General features: G+C 48.0%; 1 protein-coding gene across 2 annotated transcripts; it reads right to left on the bottom strand.

The window, feature by feature from the left end:
- Nucleotides 1-7,026: 7,026 nt before the first annotated feature.
- ANKRD33 (ankyrin repeat domain 33) lies at nucleotides 7,027-13,991 on the bottom strand. Of its 2 annotated transcripts, XM_040234174.1 has the most exons (6): nucleotides 13,307-13,991; nucleotides 10,222-10,745; nucleotides 9,628-9,879; nucleotides 9,290-9,419; nucleotides 8,971-9,111; nucleotides 7,027-7,898 (listed from the first exon to the last, which is right to left on the bottom strand). In XM_040234174.1, exons 3-6 carry the CDS (start codon nucleotides 9,832-9,834, stop codon nucleotides 7,183-7,185), a joined length of 1,194 nt encoding a protein of 397 aa, XP_040090108.1. In that variant the 5' UTR covers nucleotides 9,835-9,879; nucleotides 10,222-10,745; nucleotides 13,307-13,991; the 3' UTR covers nucleotides 7,027-7,182. The 2 variants fall into 2 exon arrangements, with proteins under 2 accessions (XP_040090108.1, XP_040090109.1); XM_040234175.1 differs by having other exon boundaries at nucleotides 9,290-9,415; nucleotides 9,628-10,745.
- Between the last annotated feature and the right edge of the window lie 1,038 nt (nucleotides 13,992-15,029).

Below are 15,029 nucleotides of genomic sequence, written 5' to 3'. Positions count from 1 at the left end.
TCAGGACATGAAGATGCCCTGCAGGTCTGGTTGAGCGTTTTGTATGCCACAGGAGTTCCCAGGGCATCAAGGCTTTTGCCCACTCTAAACAGAAGCAGGGCCTGAGTTTGCTGGAGTGAGGGTGGGCAGAGTTGCCCAGCAAGGGAAAATGGGCCTGCCAGGCTCTTGAGTGGTACTAAGGGGATCCTTGCTGCTGGAAGAGAGAGTCTAAGGGGCTAAGGGAACCATTCCCAATGGGGAGGGCTTGGTATTTGTACAAGGAGGGGGGTCTCTAGGAGAAGGGGGAGTCCTCCTTGTACAAGGAGGCTGAGAGAGAGATTGTTTGAAAGAGACGCCGAGTGGCTGGGTGAGGCCAGAGGCCAGCGGGATTTCCTTCAGCTCCCGCCACTCGGGTGGGTGGGACCGGATTGTTGGATCGGGACACAGGAATCTGCCTTTGTTTCCAGCTGGAGGGGAAATGCCACAAATCCTGCCCCTTTCCTACCCCTTCCAGCATCCGTGCCCAGACGCTGCCCTTCCCAGCGCCAGGGGGCCTGGCACTGAGGGTTCCCAGCGACCTCTTGTCTCCAAGACTCCCTCATCCGCAGGCTCTGCCCCTTGTTCCCCAGGGCAGATCCCAGATGTAGGACGAAGGGGAGGGGGGTAGCCAAGACTGGTGTGGAGGATAACCATACAGCTGGATTTAGGCTTCATCTGCCCACCTCTCTCCTTCCCCGGAGAGGACCATGGATTTCACAGTTGAGGAAGGTACCCAGGTGTGTAGGGAGGACTTGAGGGTCCGGCTGGGACCTCCCTCGACCCCCCCAACTCCCGCTCCCCAGGGTTAGACAGACTCTGCAGCCTCCAACACAGTCACACAGGCCATGTGTGGAGCCAGGTGGCTGGGGGACCACAAAGTGTTGGGGAGCAGTGGGGATCAGAAGGGGAGGGGTGGGCCCGGAACCTCAGGGAGTAGGGGGACCCTGCCTTTATTTGTTCCTTTGTCAGTGAGCAGATGTGTTTTGCAGCTGTGTGAAGGGGTGTTCATGTGTGCTTCTGTGGGTGGCTTCTCTGTGTGTGACTAGGAGTTTGTGGACCAGTGGGCCTGTGTGTATTTCTGTGCCTGTGTGCCCACAGGCCCCCATGGGCCCTGGCTGCCTGTGTGTCCACATGTGACGCTGCGTGTGTGACCACGAGTGAGGCAGTCTATCCAACCCCATGCCTTGCATGCAAGCATCCCCTTCAGTGCGGTATCTCCCTTAAACGTGGGAAGCCATGGGCCCTCTGAGGCAGAGAGAGCATGACTGGCTGTTGACTGGTGGGGTGGGTGATACACAGATGTTTTCAACCATTTGGAAAATAGGACAGCTGGAGAGGAGGGAATCCTGTCCAGGTGCCCCAGGTGGGGAAAAGTGGGACAGAAACCAATGAGCCCCAACTTGTCTTTCTGTCCTCCCCACATATATGCACTCCCTTGCCTTCTCTTGACCTAACAGGGGTCTCCTAGGCCGTTTCCTGGAATAACCAGGGGCACTGCCACTCCTGGAACCAGGGCAGCCCCTGAAAAAAAGAGGGAGATGATAACGGCACCTCTGAGCATCCCAGAGAAGGGTCAGATACAACTTAGCAATAGAACAAGCATCCCAGGCCTTGGTGGAACCTATACACATTCATTGAACCTGTATGGGTCAGGCACAGAGCCAGGGGTGAGGAAGACAGACATGGTTTCTGCCTTTGCAGGAGTGAGGGGAGGGTTTCCCAGGAGTCCCCACAGCCTGGCTGACATTCCAGTGAGGATAGTCAACCTGCAGTCCTCTCTGGAGGAGCCAGTCTGCCAGGCTGGTGGGCCATGCCTGCTGCAGTGTTGGGAATGGGCTTAGGCTGCAGAACTGTGTGTGGGAGAGCAGGTCTGAGAAGGTCATCTGGGAGAAGTGTGTGTTCTCATTCAAGGGCCACCAGAATAGTATCCAAGACTCGCAGGGGAAGCCATGGGGTTCCAAGGACACATCCACTGGCCCCCTCCACGGAACTGCCCCCTTGGCCACTTCCTTACCCATTGCTGCCAAGTGCAGTAACAAAAGCTGCTGTTTACCAGGTGCTGACTGTGAGCCAGGGCATGCTGTATGCCTGGCGTGCCTCCCACTCTTTAGGCTGCACAGCAACCCTGGGAAGTAGCGATTGGATATTATCACCATTGGATGTTACAAAGGAGGAGACCAAGGCTGGAGAGGACCTGGTCACAGAGATAAGAGGCCGGGCCAGGAGTCAAACCCAGTCCTGCGGGTCTCAGCAGGGCGGCTCTGATGTGGCCTGTGTTATCGCCAGAGGCCTTGTCCTGGGCTCCTTGGCCTCTGCTGACGGGGACTCAGTTGGGAAGCGTCAGGAGCCGGGCTAGGGTGTGGAGAAGCTGGGATGCTAGTGGAGGGGTTGACTCAGGGCGGCACAAGTAGAGTGACCCACTAGGCTGCTTTTCTCACTGGTGACCTGAAGGGCTGTCAGGAGCTGCTAGAGGATTAAAGAGAAATGGCTTGACCTGGGACTCTGGCTGCCCTGGAGATGGCCAGGGATGGAGAGGTGGGTATTCTTCAAGGTGGAAAGGCTCCCTCTGCTGCAAAATGTTGTATGACCTGTGGCCCAGGTGTGAGTGCCTGCCCATGGAACCTCCCAGCCCAGATGTACCCCAGGCCAGCCCGCTGGGAGGGAGAGCCAGAGAGGGTAGTTCTCTGGCCCTGAGGATGCCACAGTCACTGCTGCACATTCGTAAAACTCAAACCGGTTAGAAGCGGCGGGGAGAGTCTCAAGAGAGCCGGGGAGCCTGGGCTGTGGGTGGGGGCGTGTGCTACAGTGGAAGGGACATGGGATCCAGAGCCCACAGACTTGAACTCCAAGTACCACTTAGCCACTTACCAGCTGGTGACCTTGGGCAAGTAGCTTAACCTTCACCTTGCCTCAATTTTCTCAACTGTAAAAGAGGAAGGTTGCAAGAATTAGGCCAGGCACAGGCTTTCCAGGTTGCACTAGTGGTAAAGAACCTACCTGCCAATGCAGGTGCCATAAGAGACTCCTGGGTGAGGAAGATCCCCAGAAGAGAAAATTTTGCAACCTACTCCAGTGTTTTTGCCGCGAGAATCCCATGGACAGAGGAACCTGTGGGCTGCAGTTCATGGGGTTGCAAAGAATCAGACACGACTAAAGCAACTTGGCGCATGGTGCAGACAGCTGCATTTGTTCATCTAATTCTCACAACAGCCCCACATGCTAATGTTACCTCCACTCTACATATGATAGTCTTGAGGCTTAGAAAGTTCCTATAACTTACCAGAGCCCAAAGGCAAGCTCCTAGGCTGAAGCATGTAACCCCCATGCTGTTCCAAGCCTGTCATGTGGTTCCTCTCCTGGCTGCAATGCCCAGTGCCAGGGCTGGCTTCTTGGGCTTTGACTGCAGCAGTGATTGAGGAGGAAAGAACTGTAGCTCCATTCTGGAGGTTTGGAAGCAACTCAGTCAAACGCAGTTCTCCAAGGCCCTTCCATAGCACTTCAGCTCTTGGCAGCACTTTACAGTATATAGACCCTCTTTACCTTTATTAGCTAATGCATCTTTCTAATAATCCTGTTTGCCCCCAATTAACAGATGAGAAAAAGAGAGGTAAGAGAAACTTAAGTGTCTTATTCAGGATCACACAGGTAGGGAATGGCAAAGTTAGCCTTGAATCCACTCTGGTCCACCACAGTTTCTAGGAGAAATCACAATCTAACCCTAATAGTTGCTGTCACCTCAGCATGGGTGTGTGTTTTCCTCTGTTTAAAGAACAAATTTGTTTTATTTATTTTAAATTGAGGTATACACATGTACACCCATGGCTGATTTATATCAATGTATGGCAAAAACCACTACAATATTGTAAAGTAATTAGCCTCCAATTAAAATAAATTTTAAAAAATAAATTGAGGTATAATTGACTACAATATTATATAAATTTCAGTTGTATAAATAGTGATTTACAATGTTACAGGTTATATTCCATTTATAGTTATTATAAAGTATTGGCTATATTCCCTGTGCTATACAGTATTTCCTTGTAGTTTTCTTTTATACATGGTAGTTTGTACCTCTTAATTGCCTAACCTTATCTTTCCCCTCCCACTTCCCTCTTCCCTTGGGTTACCACCAGTTTATCCTCTTTATCTGTGAGTCTATTTCTTATTTGTTATGCTCACTAATTTTTTGTTTTATTTTTTTATTTTTCACACAGCATTTGTCTTCCTCTGACTTATTTCACTTAGCATAATACCCTCCAAGTCCACTCATGTTGTTGCAAATGCCAACATTTTATTTTTTTTCATAGTGGTGTTCCATTGTGTGTGTATGTATATATACATAACATATTTTTATTCATCCATCTTTTGATGGACACAAGAGCAGATTCATTTTTAAGTCTTTCGAAATTTGGTAATACATGACTAAAAAGTCAAAACATTTTGTGCGGAAGAATTGCAAACAATTTATGTAGATATTCCACCCCCAAGACAGTACAATATAGAAAGGCAGGTAAATGCTGAGCTTTAACAGTACCAGTACAGTGGAGAATCTGAAACAAACACCACCTCAGCCAGGTGATCAAGTCACGTTTATAACAGGGTATGTATCCTGGACATAATGTAAAGAGAATGGCACATAACCTCTGTGGTCTTCTTCCCCAAAACCCACAACCTGGTCTATTCAGGAAAACATCAGACAAATCCCAGTTAAGGGACCACCTACAAAATACTGACCAAGCATCCTCAAGACTGTCAAGGTTATCAGAAACAAGGAAAATCTGAGAAACTGTCACAGTCAAGAGGAATCTTTGGAAACATGATGGCTAAATGGAAGGAATCCTAGACAGACAAAGGATGTTAAGAAAAAACTAAGGAAACCTGAATTAAGAATTCAGTTCAGTTCAGTTCAGTCGCTCACTCGTGTCTGACTCTGCGACCCCATGAATTGCAGCACGCCAGGCCTCCCTGTCCATCACCAACTCCCGGAGTTCACTCAGACTCAACGTCCATCGAGTCATTGATGCCATCTAGCCATCTCATCCTCTGTAGTCCCCTTCTCCTCCTGTCCCCAATCCCTCCCAGCATCACAGTCTTTTCCAATGAGTCAACTCTTTGCGTGAGGTGGCCAAAGTACTGGAGTTTCAGCTTTAGCATCATTCCTTCCAAAGAAATCCCAGGGCTGATCTCCTTCAGAATGGACTGGTTGGATCTCCTTGCAGTCCAAGGGACTCTCAAGAGTCTTCTCCAACACCACAGTTCAAAAGCATCAGTTCTTCAGTGCTCAGCCTTCTTCACAGTCCAACTCTCACATCCATACATGACCACTGGAAAAACCATAGCCTTGACTAGATGGACCTTTGTTGGCAAAGTAATGTCTCTGCTTTTGAATATGCTATCTAGGTTGCTCATAACTTTTCTTCCAAGGAGTAAGTGTCTTTTAATTTCATGGCTGAAATCACCATCTGCAGTGATTTTGGAGCCCAAAAAAGTAAAGTCTGACACTGTCTCCACTGTTTCCCCATCTATTTCCCATGAAGTGATGGGACCAGATGCCATGATCTTCATTTTCTGAATGCTGAGCTTTAAGCCAACTTTTTCACTCTCCTCTTTCACTTTCATCAAGAAGTTTTTAGTTCCTCTTCACTTTCTGCCATAAGGATGGTGTTATCTGCATAATGGACTTTACTAATAGTAATGTATTAATAATATTCATCCATTAATTAACAAATATACTATACTTGTGTCAATAAAAGAAGATACTGGGTGTGAGGTATATGGAAACCTTCTGCACAATGTTCATAGTTTTTCTGTAAATCTAAAACTGCTAGAAAAAAATTAACTTTACTTTTTAAAGAAGCTTGAAGTTTCAAAAAAAAAATACTCATTGAAAAGTCTCCCTTCTACCCTTGATCATCTGCTCAGTTTTCTTCCCCTCCAAACTGCCATGCCTCTTTCCAGGAGGGTTCCAGTGAGGCAGCATGGTTTTGTGTTAACAGTCTGGCCCCCACAACTGGAATAACTGGCCCTCAGTCTTGATCTCTGTTGGTCTCTAGCTGTGTGGCCCTGGCAGTTCCTTACCCTTTCTGTGCCTTGTGCCCTCAAAGCTAAAATCCTCATGAAATTATTGGGAGTGTTAAATGTATTAATGTATCTAATAAGCATCTTATAAGTGTTTGCTTTTATTATTGCATATAAGTAAGCAAATATATTTATGCAACAAATATGCTAATAAAAAATATCCAAAACTTGCAAATAAGGCACATCAAAAAACCACTAAGTGCCCTTTCAGAGTTATTTTAGATCATTGGCTAATAACCCCACCTATGGGTCAGCTGGGGGAAGTAACTGCTATATGATTTGCTATTGATTGATTAGTGTGCAGACTCTATAAAGAGGTTAACTTGTAGAAGATTGTTGAATAGCAATTTTTTTTTGCCTGGTAGGGAAGAAAAAAGTTATGGTTTTACTGCCAAGTAGGAATTAATTTCTTCGTATCTAACTTTGCAATCTTAGTCAAGCATTCTTTTTCCCCTGTCAATAATAATTTTTCATTTCTTCCTTTTTTCTAAATCTATTTTTTTTAGTATTATTCGTTTGGCTGTCCCAGCACATGGAATCTTGTTCCCTGACCAGGGATAAAACCTGGGCCTCTTACATTGGGAATGTAGACTCTTAATCACTGGACCACAAGGGAAGTCCTCGTTTTTACCTTTGATCCATCCTGCTGGTTTACTCATTAAGTAGTTAAAAAATCTTGGTTCTCACTACATATCTGTATTAGTCAAGTTTACCTTGGTGCAAATTTTGCTTTGACAAATTGCACCATGCCATATACACAGTCCTACCCTTTGGTTTTTTTTCACTTAATACATCTTGAAGGTAGTTTCACATCAGAATATAAAGAGCTTCCTTACTCCTGTTTTGCCACTGTATAGAATACATCATATGGTTATGCAGTATTTATACTCAGATTCAATTTAGCCAGCCCCCTATTGATGAACATTTAGGTTGCTTCTACTCTTTTATTGTTGCAAACAATGCTGTATGAATAACCGTGTGCACAGCCAGAGACAGAGCCACTCAGAAGCAGATGGGAAAGCTGAAGGGCCTCTAGAGGGCAAAGGAGCCTAAGGGAGGGGCCTGGTTACCTGCTCCCAGCCCAGCCTAGCCAGTCTTCCCCTGGGTCTGTGCCAATCCAGCTTCCTCCTGTCTCCTCCTCTCCATCCTGAGCTCCTGGTATCTCCAGACAGGAAGGGACAGCCTTCGGTTCCCTGAAGACCTGAACTCTGGCTTCCACTGAATGCCAGTGGAGGGTGCCTTGGAGAGGAGGATCTTGGGGGCTCGGGGCCTGGGGCTGGTACTATCCCTGGGCTGGAGCCACTGAGGGCACATGCTTAACACACCCTGAGGGCTCTGATAGGGGATGAAGACCCGGGGGCCGGGGACTTCCTGAGGGGGCTGGGGGGCAGGGGGAGGGGGCGGGGCAGTGCCTAGCAGCTCTGGTACAGACTTCCTTCGGGTTCCCAGTGCAGGGGGTTGGTCAGGGCACAGGGTGTGGCAGGCGGTGGTGAGGAAAGGACTGGCCAGGCTGGTCGTGATGGTCACAAGGTGGTCCAGGACACCCCCTTCCTGAGGAGACTGGACAAAAGGGAGGGTCAAGGTGGCCTGCAGTCGCTCCAGGAGAGACGGGGTGGCCTGAGCCTGGGCCACGAGCCCGGGCAAGGCTGGCCACTCAGGCCGATAATGCCGGCTGAGCTGCTCCACGTGGGGCCGCCGCCGCAGCTGCCGGATCCTCTGCACCGTGTCGAAGCTGTCTGTCAGAAATGCCCACTCCAGGGCGGTCTTGCCCCGCACGGGGTCCACTGCTGTCAGGTCAGCACCTGGGGGGTGGGGGGCACAGGAGTGTCCTGGGGTGGGACAGGGAACTGCTGACTGGCAGAAGGACAGGTTCTTTAGCACTAGGACTTAGTGTCTCATCCTGTTGCAGCTGGAAGCTGACGATCCTCAGTGGCTACAGCCCAGGGTCACTACCAGCCCCAGATTCAACTTCTGGTTTAGGACTGATGAAGACATTGGAGTCCAGCGAGGGGAAAAGACTTCAGGGAGACCTACTGGGGGGATCTCCAAACCTGGCGTAGAACAGAGACCCCCTGAGCTAAGGTACTGACCAGAGGGATGGAGTGCAGATTGCCCAGGATGGGGGGGTCAAGCTGCATCCCCTGGAGCAGGTGGGGGGGATCCTGCTGGTTCCCACTCCTGGTTCCACCCTTCACCACCACACCCCCCTAATCCTGGGAAGCAGGGAGTGGCTGTCACTTTGAAACAAAGGGGGGAGTGTGCAGACCGTCCTCCCTTCTCACCCCAAACCCAGTCTGATGCAATGGGGAAGGGAAAAGCTGGAGGCTGGGGGTCCTCCAAGTGAACAACAGAGGGTATACCCACCTCATGAAGTAATGAGGGTCTGAGACTCCACAGACAATGTGGACTTCACCCCAGAACAACTCTACACTGCCCCTACGTCTCAACTGTCCATCACTGCATCCCTGGAACTCTGGCTCCTCAGAGCTGGAAATCAGCCCAGAGAAGGCCATCACTCTCGTTACACTGGGTAGGCTCACAGAGGGAAGTCGTTTGCCCACAGTCACTCAGCTGGTGGCAGAGCCGGGATGAGAACTCGAGAATCTGGTTCCAGACTCCAGCTTTTTTTTGGTATTAGGTTATCTAGCTGGTCCAGTTATCCTCCCAAGCTTTTTTTCCTGGGACCATCATTCACAGTGTAAATAGAGCTCTCAATAGCTGGACGCTTTGTCAGAAGCCCCAGCACACCCCCAACTCCAGGAGGTCAGCCTGGATTGATCTTCCTTCTCCATCTCTTTCCTCATTGCAACTATGACGGCAGGCAGTGCTGGTGGGGAGGGATGGGGGAGGGACTCGAGGCCACTGATCCTGCACCTGCCATGAGGAGGGCAGCGACACATTCCGAGCGATCCCGCATGGCGGCCTTCATCAGTGCGGTCAGTCCCCGCTGGTCCCGGCGCTCCAGGTCAAGGCCTGCATAGTAGTTGATCAGGTGACTCACCAGAGACACGTGGCCTACAAGGCACCAAGGGCAGAGCTTAGCTACTCAAGAAAGGGATGACAAAGCCCCAAACCCACCCTCCACCCAACAAGGCAGCATCTGGGGTGTGAGAACGTCATTGCAGACAGTGTGGGGCTATGGTCGGGTCTGGAGTCGGGGTACTGATTAAGGATGGGGTTAGCAGCCTCTCACCTGCTTGGGCAGCCAGCATGAGGGCTGTGTCCCCTTCTTTGTCCTGCTGGTTCACATCCAGGAAAGGACAGCGGCTGAGCAGGGCCACCACACTTTGGAAACCATGGTAGCAGGCGACCATGAGGCCTGTCTGGAGGAGGGGCAGCTCAGCCCCTGTGGTTTCCTCCAGGAGCTCCTTGGGGGCCCTGTGTCCTCTAACCCACAACTGTCTCAGAGATGTCCCAGGCCCTGGGAAGACCCACTCTTACCCACTCACTCCTGAGGACCCAGGTGATGGGTGCTGACCCTGAAGCTCACAGCGCCCTTGCTGCCCTGCAAAGCCCCCTGGGGTGGCTCACCCTCCCGTTGCCATCCACCTGGGTGGCTTCCTCTGGGGAGACCCCATCATCCAGCATGGCTTGCAGCTGGGCAGGGTCATTGCGGACACAGGCCCAGTACAGGGCCCCCAGCGTGCAGCTTGGGGTAGAGGCCTCACTGCCCAGGCAGGACGAGGCCTCAGATGCGTCCAGCCCTCCCTTCTGCCAGGTCGGCTCCTGGTCTTCCATCTTGGAGCCAAGAAGGTGATTGGCTCCTTCTCACGCAGTTCGCATCTATAACACAAGATGAGGGGAACAGTGTCTCCCTGGACCCCAGGAGGGATCCCAGCAGTTGTGACTGCCCACCTGGCCCTGGGGAGAGCTTTTTCTTGCTGGAGTCTCCCGTCCCATCCTTCTTGGAGAGAGGACAAACCCCTGGCAGAGAGTTGCAAGAGTCTTAAGAGGACAGGAGTCCTTCACTATTAAATGAGGATCCTAGTGAGATTCAAGGAGAGGAGGGGTCTTCTCTTTCCTATGGGTCCTTACCTGGGGTTCGCAGGGCTCCCAGCAGGCAGTCACTGCTGGGGCCCAGCCTGGAGCCCACAGCAGCCCCCAGACTCCTGGGAGCACACTCACCGAGTCTCTAGAGTGTCTCGAGGTGGACTATCCGCCCCAGGAAGCAACGCTGGTAACAGATGGCTCGACTTAACGGAAAAAGCTGCCTGTAACACCTCGGAGCTGAGCTGGATCAAGCCGGGTTAGTTGGGGGGAGTCGGTGGAGGGGGGAGCAGGGCGGGGCCGGCGCTCTCCTGTCCAAGAGGACAGAGACCCGCCCCCAAAGCCTGCCCAGAGTGGGCGGGGCCCGAGTCAGGGCAGCTCCGCCCCCGCGGAGGCGGTTCTGGGAGTAAGCACCCGATCTCCGCCAACGCACTCACATTGCGTCTTCAGGGGAGACTGGCTGTCTCAGAAACCGATCCTTCGGTGGTGGAAGGGCTACGACGTCCCCAGACTCACTCTCAAAAAGTCCCTTCTTCCTTGGTGGAGCGGGGTCTTGGTGAGGGGTTGTGGTGGAAGAGGGTGCTAGTGATGACATCTCACTAAACAGGGGCTGGAGCAGAGATGGGGGTTCCAGAGGTCACCCGGATCTATTTTTTGAGGTTCTGGAGAAATTAAAGTATAAAGAATTGCTAATTAAGGGTACAAAAATTATGATAGAGAAAGTTTACTGGATTAGTTTGTTGTGGTAAATTAAATATGAAATATTTAAACTGTGTTGATATCTAAATGAATTCATTTGATTATGTAAGCCGTTTATTTATATTTATTAAATTAATAATGAAGTATTGTTAAACCATTCTTTAAGTTAAATTACTATTAAATATCAAGTTTAATGAATTGGTTTTGGGCCTCGGGTGTAGAAAATGGAGAAAGTCATATTCCTCTGCTTATATCAGTCCAATTATAAGACTGTATGAGCTCTCTCTCTTGTTTTACTTTACTTTATTTGGTTTATCTCTTTCATCCCTGATCTCCAGAGCCCATTCTCCTTTCCTTTACCAATTGACACAAACATCCTTGAAAATGTACATTTCATTGAGAAAGGTAGTGTTGATTTGTGTACCTTTTAACTAACACCTTGCTTCCCTTGTGGCTCAGCTGGTAAAGAACCTGCCTGCAATGCAGGAGACCTGGGTTCGATCCCTAGGTTGGGAAGATCCCCTGGAGAAGGGAAAGGCTACCCACTCCAGTATTCTGGGCCTGGAGAATTCCATGGGCTATATAGTCCATGGGGTTGCAAAGAGTCCCACAGGACTGAGTGACTGTCACTTTCACGTTAACTGACACCCTGGATTGTGCTAAGCTCATTGTGTTTCTTCTTTTCACTCACAGCTCTGTTTCCAGGTTCTGTCCTTGTTGCATTCGTTGCAGTGTATCGGTCAGGAGTGCCTTTGGTTGTAAGTAATCAAAAACTGACCTCAGCAGTGGTGGCTGCCACAGACTGTTCAACATCCATCCAAAACTGCAGATGCTGGAAAGCTAAAATGACACCTCCCAGATTCTTGTGAGCTAGGAATCTATGATTTATGTTCTGCTCTTGTGTGAGACATAAATTTGGAATACAGCTAAGTAGCATGGGACATCCGTTTTGCTGTCACAGATCATGATAGATGCAGGGGGATTCTGGTGAGTAGCTTCCTGATTCATCGGCTTCCTGTAGTAATGACTGTTGTTTTCCCCATCACAGGCAGAGGTCATGTGCCTCTCGAAGCTGGGAGTTGTTCCTGGACCTAAAGCCTGCTTCTCCATTTAAACTAGCCAGATTTATTTCTATTGTCTGTAATTGAACAGACACTCTGACACATGTGGCTTAAACAAATAGAGATTTATTCTTCATACAAGATAAAAAGTTCAGGGATAAAAAACTGTTGGTGTTGATTTAGTAACTTAAGATGTCAAGGTCTGGGATCCCCTGGTAGCTCAGTGGTAAAGAATCCACCTACCAATGCAGAGACACAGGTTCGATCCCTGATCCAGGAGGATCCCACATGCTGAGGTGTGCCACAACTATTGAGCCTATGCTCTACAGCCTAGGAAATACAACTACTGAACCCATGTGCCTAGAGCCTGTGCTCTGCAACAAGAGAGTGTACCGCAGTGAGAAGCCTGCAAACCACAGCTAGAGAGTAGCCTCTGCTTGCCGCAACTAGGGACAAAGTCTGTGTAGTAACAAAGACCCAGCACAGCCAATAAATAAAGAAAGAAAATTATATATATATATAAAGATGTCAAGGTCTTCTCTAGGAGTCTCTTGACTTTCCCTCATGGTCACAAGATGGCTGCTGTACCTATAGCCATCACAGCAAAATGTGGTGAATGCACACTATGCATTTTGTGCAGCAGCTGGAAGAAATATACTAGATTATTTGTTAGACATCACTGATAGATAATGCAGTTCCTATCCACAACCCCCCATTCTCTCTAGTCACCTTTTAGTTAGGTAAGGCAAAGTAACACAATTTTGGCCAATGAAATGCAAGCAGCACTCTTGATGGGTGAGGATCCTGGAAAAATCTTTGTTCTCTTGATAAAATCTGTGCAGTGTACCTTTTAACCTGTCTTTCTTCCCTCATATTCCTGCTGCATAGAATTCTATAGAGTGCATCCATTACATTTTACTTACCTACTCTTCCATTGTTGGCTACATATGTTGTCTCCAGCTTCATGCCACTGCAAATAATGCTGCAGTGAGCATCCTTGTATATCTCTAGTTGTAGAGCTGAAAAAGAGCTTCTCTGAGACTGCTAGGTCATAGGACATACACATACTTATTGACCAGGTCCTGTCAGATTGCTTCCTATTTTGCAGTGTACCCACCAACAGTGCACTGAAGTATCCCAAATCCTTACCAACCCTTGTACTTATTTGGCCTTTTAATTTAAGAACATATATATATTTATTTATTTGGCTGCTCCGGGTCTTAGTTGTGGCACACGGGATCTTTAGTTGCGGCATGCAAACTCTTAGTTGCCACATGTTCCCCGCCCAGGGATCAAACCCGGACCCCTTTCATTGGGAGCACAGAGTCTTAGCCATTGCACCACCAGGGAAGTCCCCTTCCACTTCTCATTTTTGTCAGTCTGATAGTACAGAACTGTAAAGGGATACGGCTATTTTGCATTGGATTTTTCTGATTATTAACAAGTTGAGCATCTCTACATACCTGATAGTCATTCTTGTTTCCCCTCCTGGGAATCACCTGTTGATAGTATTTGTCCAGTGTTCTATTGGATTTTCCTGTCTTTTTCTTATTGAATTTTCAAGAATTCCTTTTAATATTCTAGATAATAAACACATAGTTAGATGGGTTTTGGGTGTGGCAACTGTATATAAAACTTTCTGTTAGCTTTATCTGTTGTGAACTTTATTGATAGAAATCCTAAATTTTGATGTGGTTAAATTCATAAACATTTCTCCTTATACTTGGTGCTTTCGAGTCTTGCTTGAGAAGAATTTCCCATTCCAAGATCACAAGGATCTTCATTTCTTTTATTAATCTTGCAGGTTTTTTTAGTATTTAGTCTTTAATCCATCTGGAATTTACTTTTATATATGGTATGAGGAAGACTCTGTTATGAACTGAATTGGGTCCCCCTAAAATTCATATGTTGAAGCCTTGACCCCTTACTGTGACTATATTTGGAGATAGGGACATAATGGAGGTAATTAGGATTAAATGAGGTCATAGGGTAAGGCCCCAATCCAATAGGGGCCTGCTGTCCTTTTATTTTTTTAATTAAAAAAAATTTTTGGCTGCACTGGGTCTTTGTTGTGGTGCACGGGGTTTCTCTAGTTACGGCGCTTGTGGCCTTCTGTTGCACCACAGGAGTTTCTCCTTGCTGTGCGCAGGCTTAGTTGCCCTGTGGCATGTGCAATCTTAGTTCCCCAGCCAAGGATCAAATCCACGTCCCCTGCGTGGGAAGGCAGGTTCTCAACCACTGGACCACCAGGGAAGCCCTGGGACTGCTATCCTTTTAAGAAAAGGAAGAAAGGAAGAGACATCGGAGCACGTTCCCTCTTTCTTTGTCTCCTTCTTCCTCCCCCTGCCACGCCAGCCCCTGTGTAAGGACAGTGGAAAGGCCATGAGAAGATACAGTGAGAAGACAACCATCTACAAGCCGTCTACAAGAGAGACCTCTTACAGGAAACCAACCCTGCTGACATCTTGGTCTTGGACTTCCAGCCTCCAGAACTGTGAGAAAATTCATTTCTATGGTTTAAGCCTCCTATTCTGTGGTCCTTTGTCATGGCAGCTCAAACAGACTAATATAAAATCCAGCCTTTTCTCCAACTAGTGAATAACCCCATCTATTAAGCAGTTGTCTTTCCCCTGATTTGTAGCATCATCTTTACCGTCTATAAACTTTGAGTTCTCTTTAAAGTTTCATGTTGTGTTTAAGTTCTCTTTTATCATTTTATTAGAGCCTTCCTCTGCTCATGCAACACTGATTTTACTACATCAGTTTTGCAGCGTGTTTGACTACCTAACAGGGTGAGCTCTCCATCTTTCATTTCTTTTTCAAAATTGATTTTTATCTTTTCATATAAAATTACAAATCAGTTTGCTGAATTCTTTAGAAAAGAATCTGCCAGCATTTTGATAGGAATTGCATTGAATTCATAGATTAATTTGAAGACAGTTGACTGCTTCACAATGTTAAATTTTCTCTTCCACAGAACAGGGTATATTTATTCATTTTCCAGGTTTTCCTTTATGTCCTTCAATAGTGTTAACTTTTCTTCTTCTCCAGCACAGTCTTATACATTCACCGTTAGATGGATTCCTAGATTCTTTCTAGTTTTTCTTGCTACCATAATTGAAGTCTCATGTTTTTGTTTTGCTTATTGTTGATGTAGATGCAACTTTTTCTTAGCCCTCATGTATG

This window comes from Oryx dammah, unplaced genomic scaffold (assembly GCF_014754425.2).
Source record: "Oryx dammah isolate SB20612 unplaced genomic scaffold, SCBI_Odam_1.1 HiC_scaffold_29, whole genome shotgun sequence".
Lineage (NCBI taxonomy): Eukaryota > Metazoa > Chordata > Mammalia > Artiodactyla > Bovidae > Oryx > Oryx dammah.
This window is presented reverse-complemented; position numbering and strand designations above follow the sequence as displayed.

Bases quoted from the DNA above. Each gene is read 5' to 3' on its own strand.
- ANKRD33 (XM_040234174.1), bottom strand. From the start codon at position 9,834: ATGGAAGACCAGGAGCCGACCTGGCAGAAGGGAGGGCTGGACGCATCT. The intron at 9,420-9,627 runs GTGAGCCACCCC...CCCCTCCTCCAG, and splicing joins AGGTGGATGGCAACGGGAGG to ACAGGCCTCATGGTCGCCTG. The intron at 7,899-8,970 runs GTGCAGGATCAG...CCCACCCCCCAG, and splicing joins CGCTGCCCTCCTCATGGCAG to GTGCTGACCTGACAGCAGTG.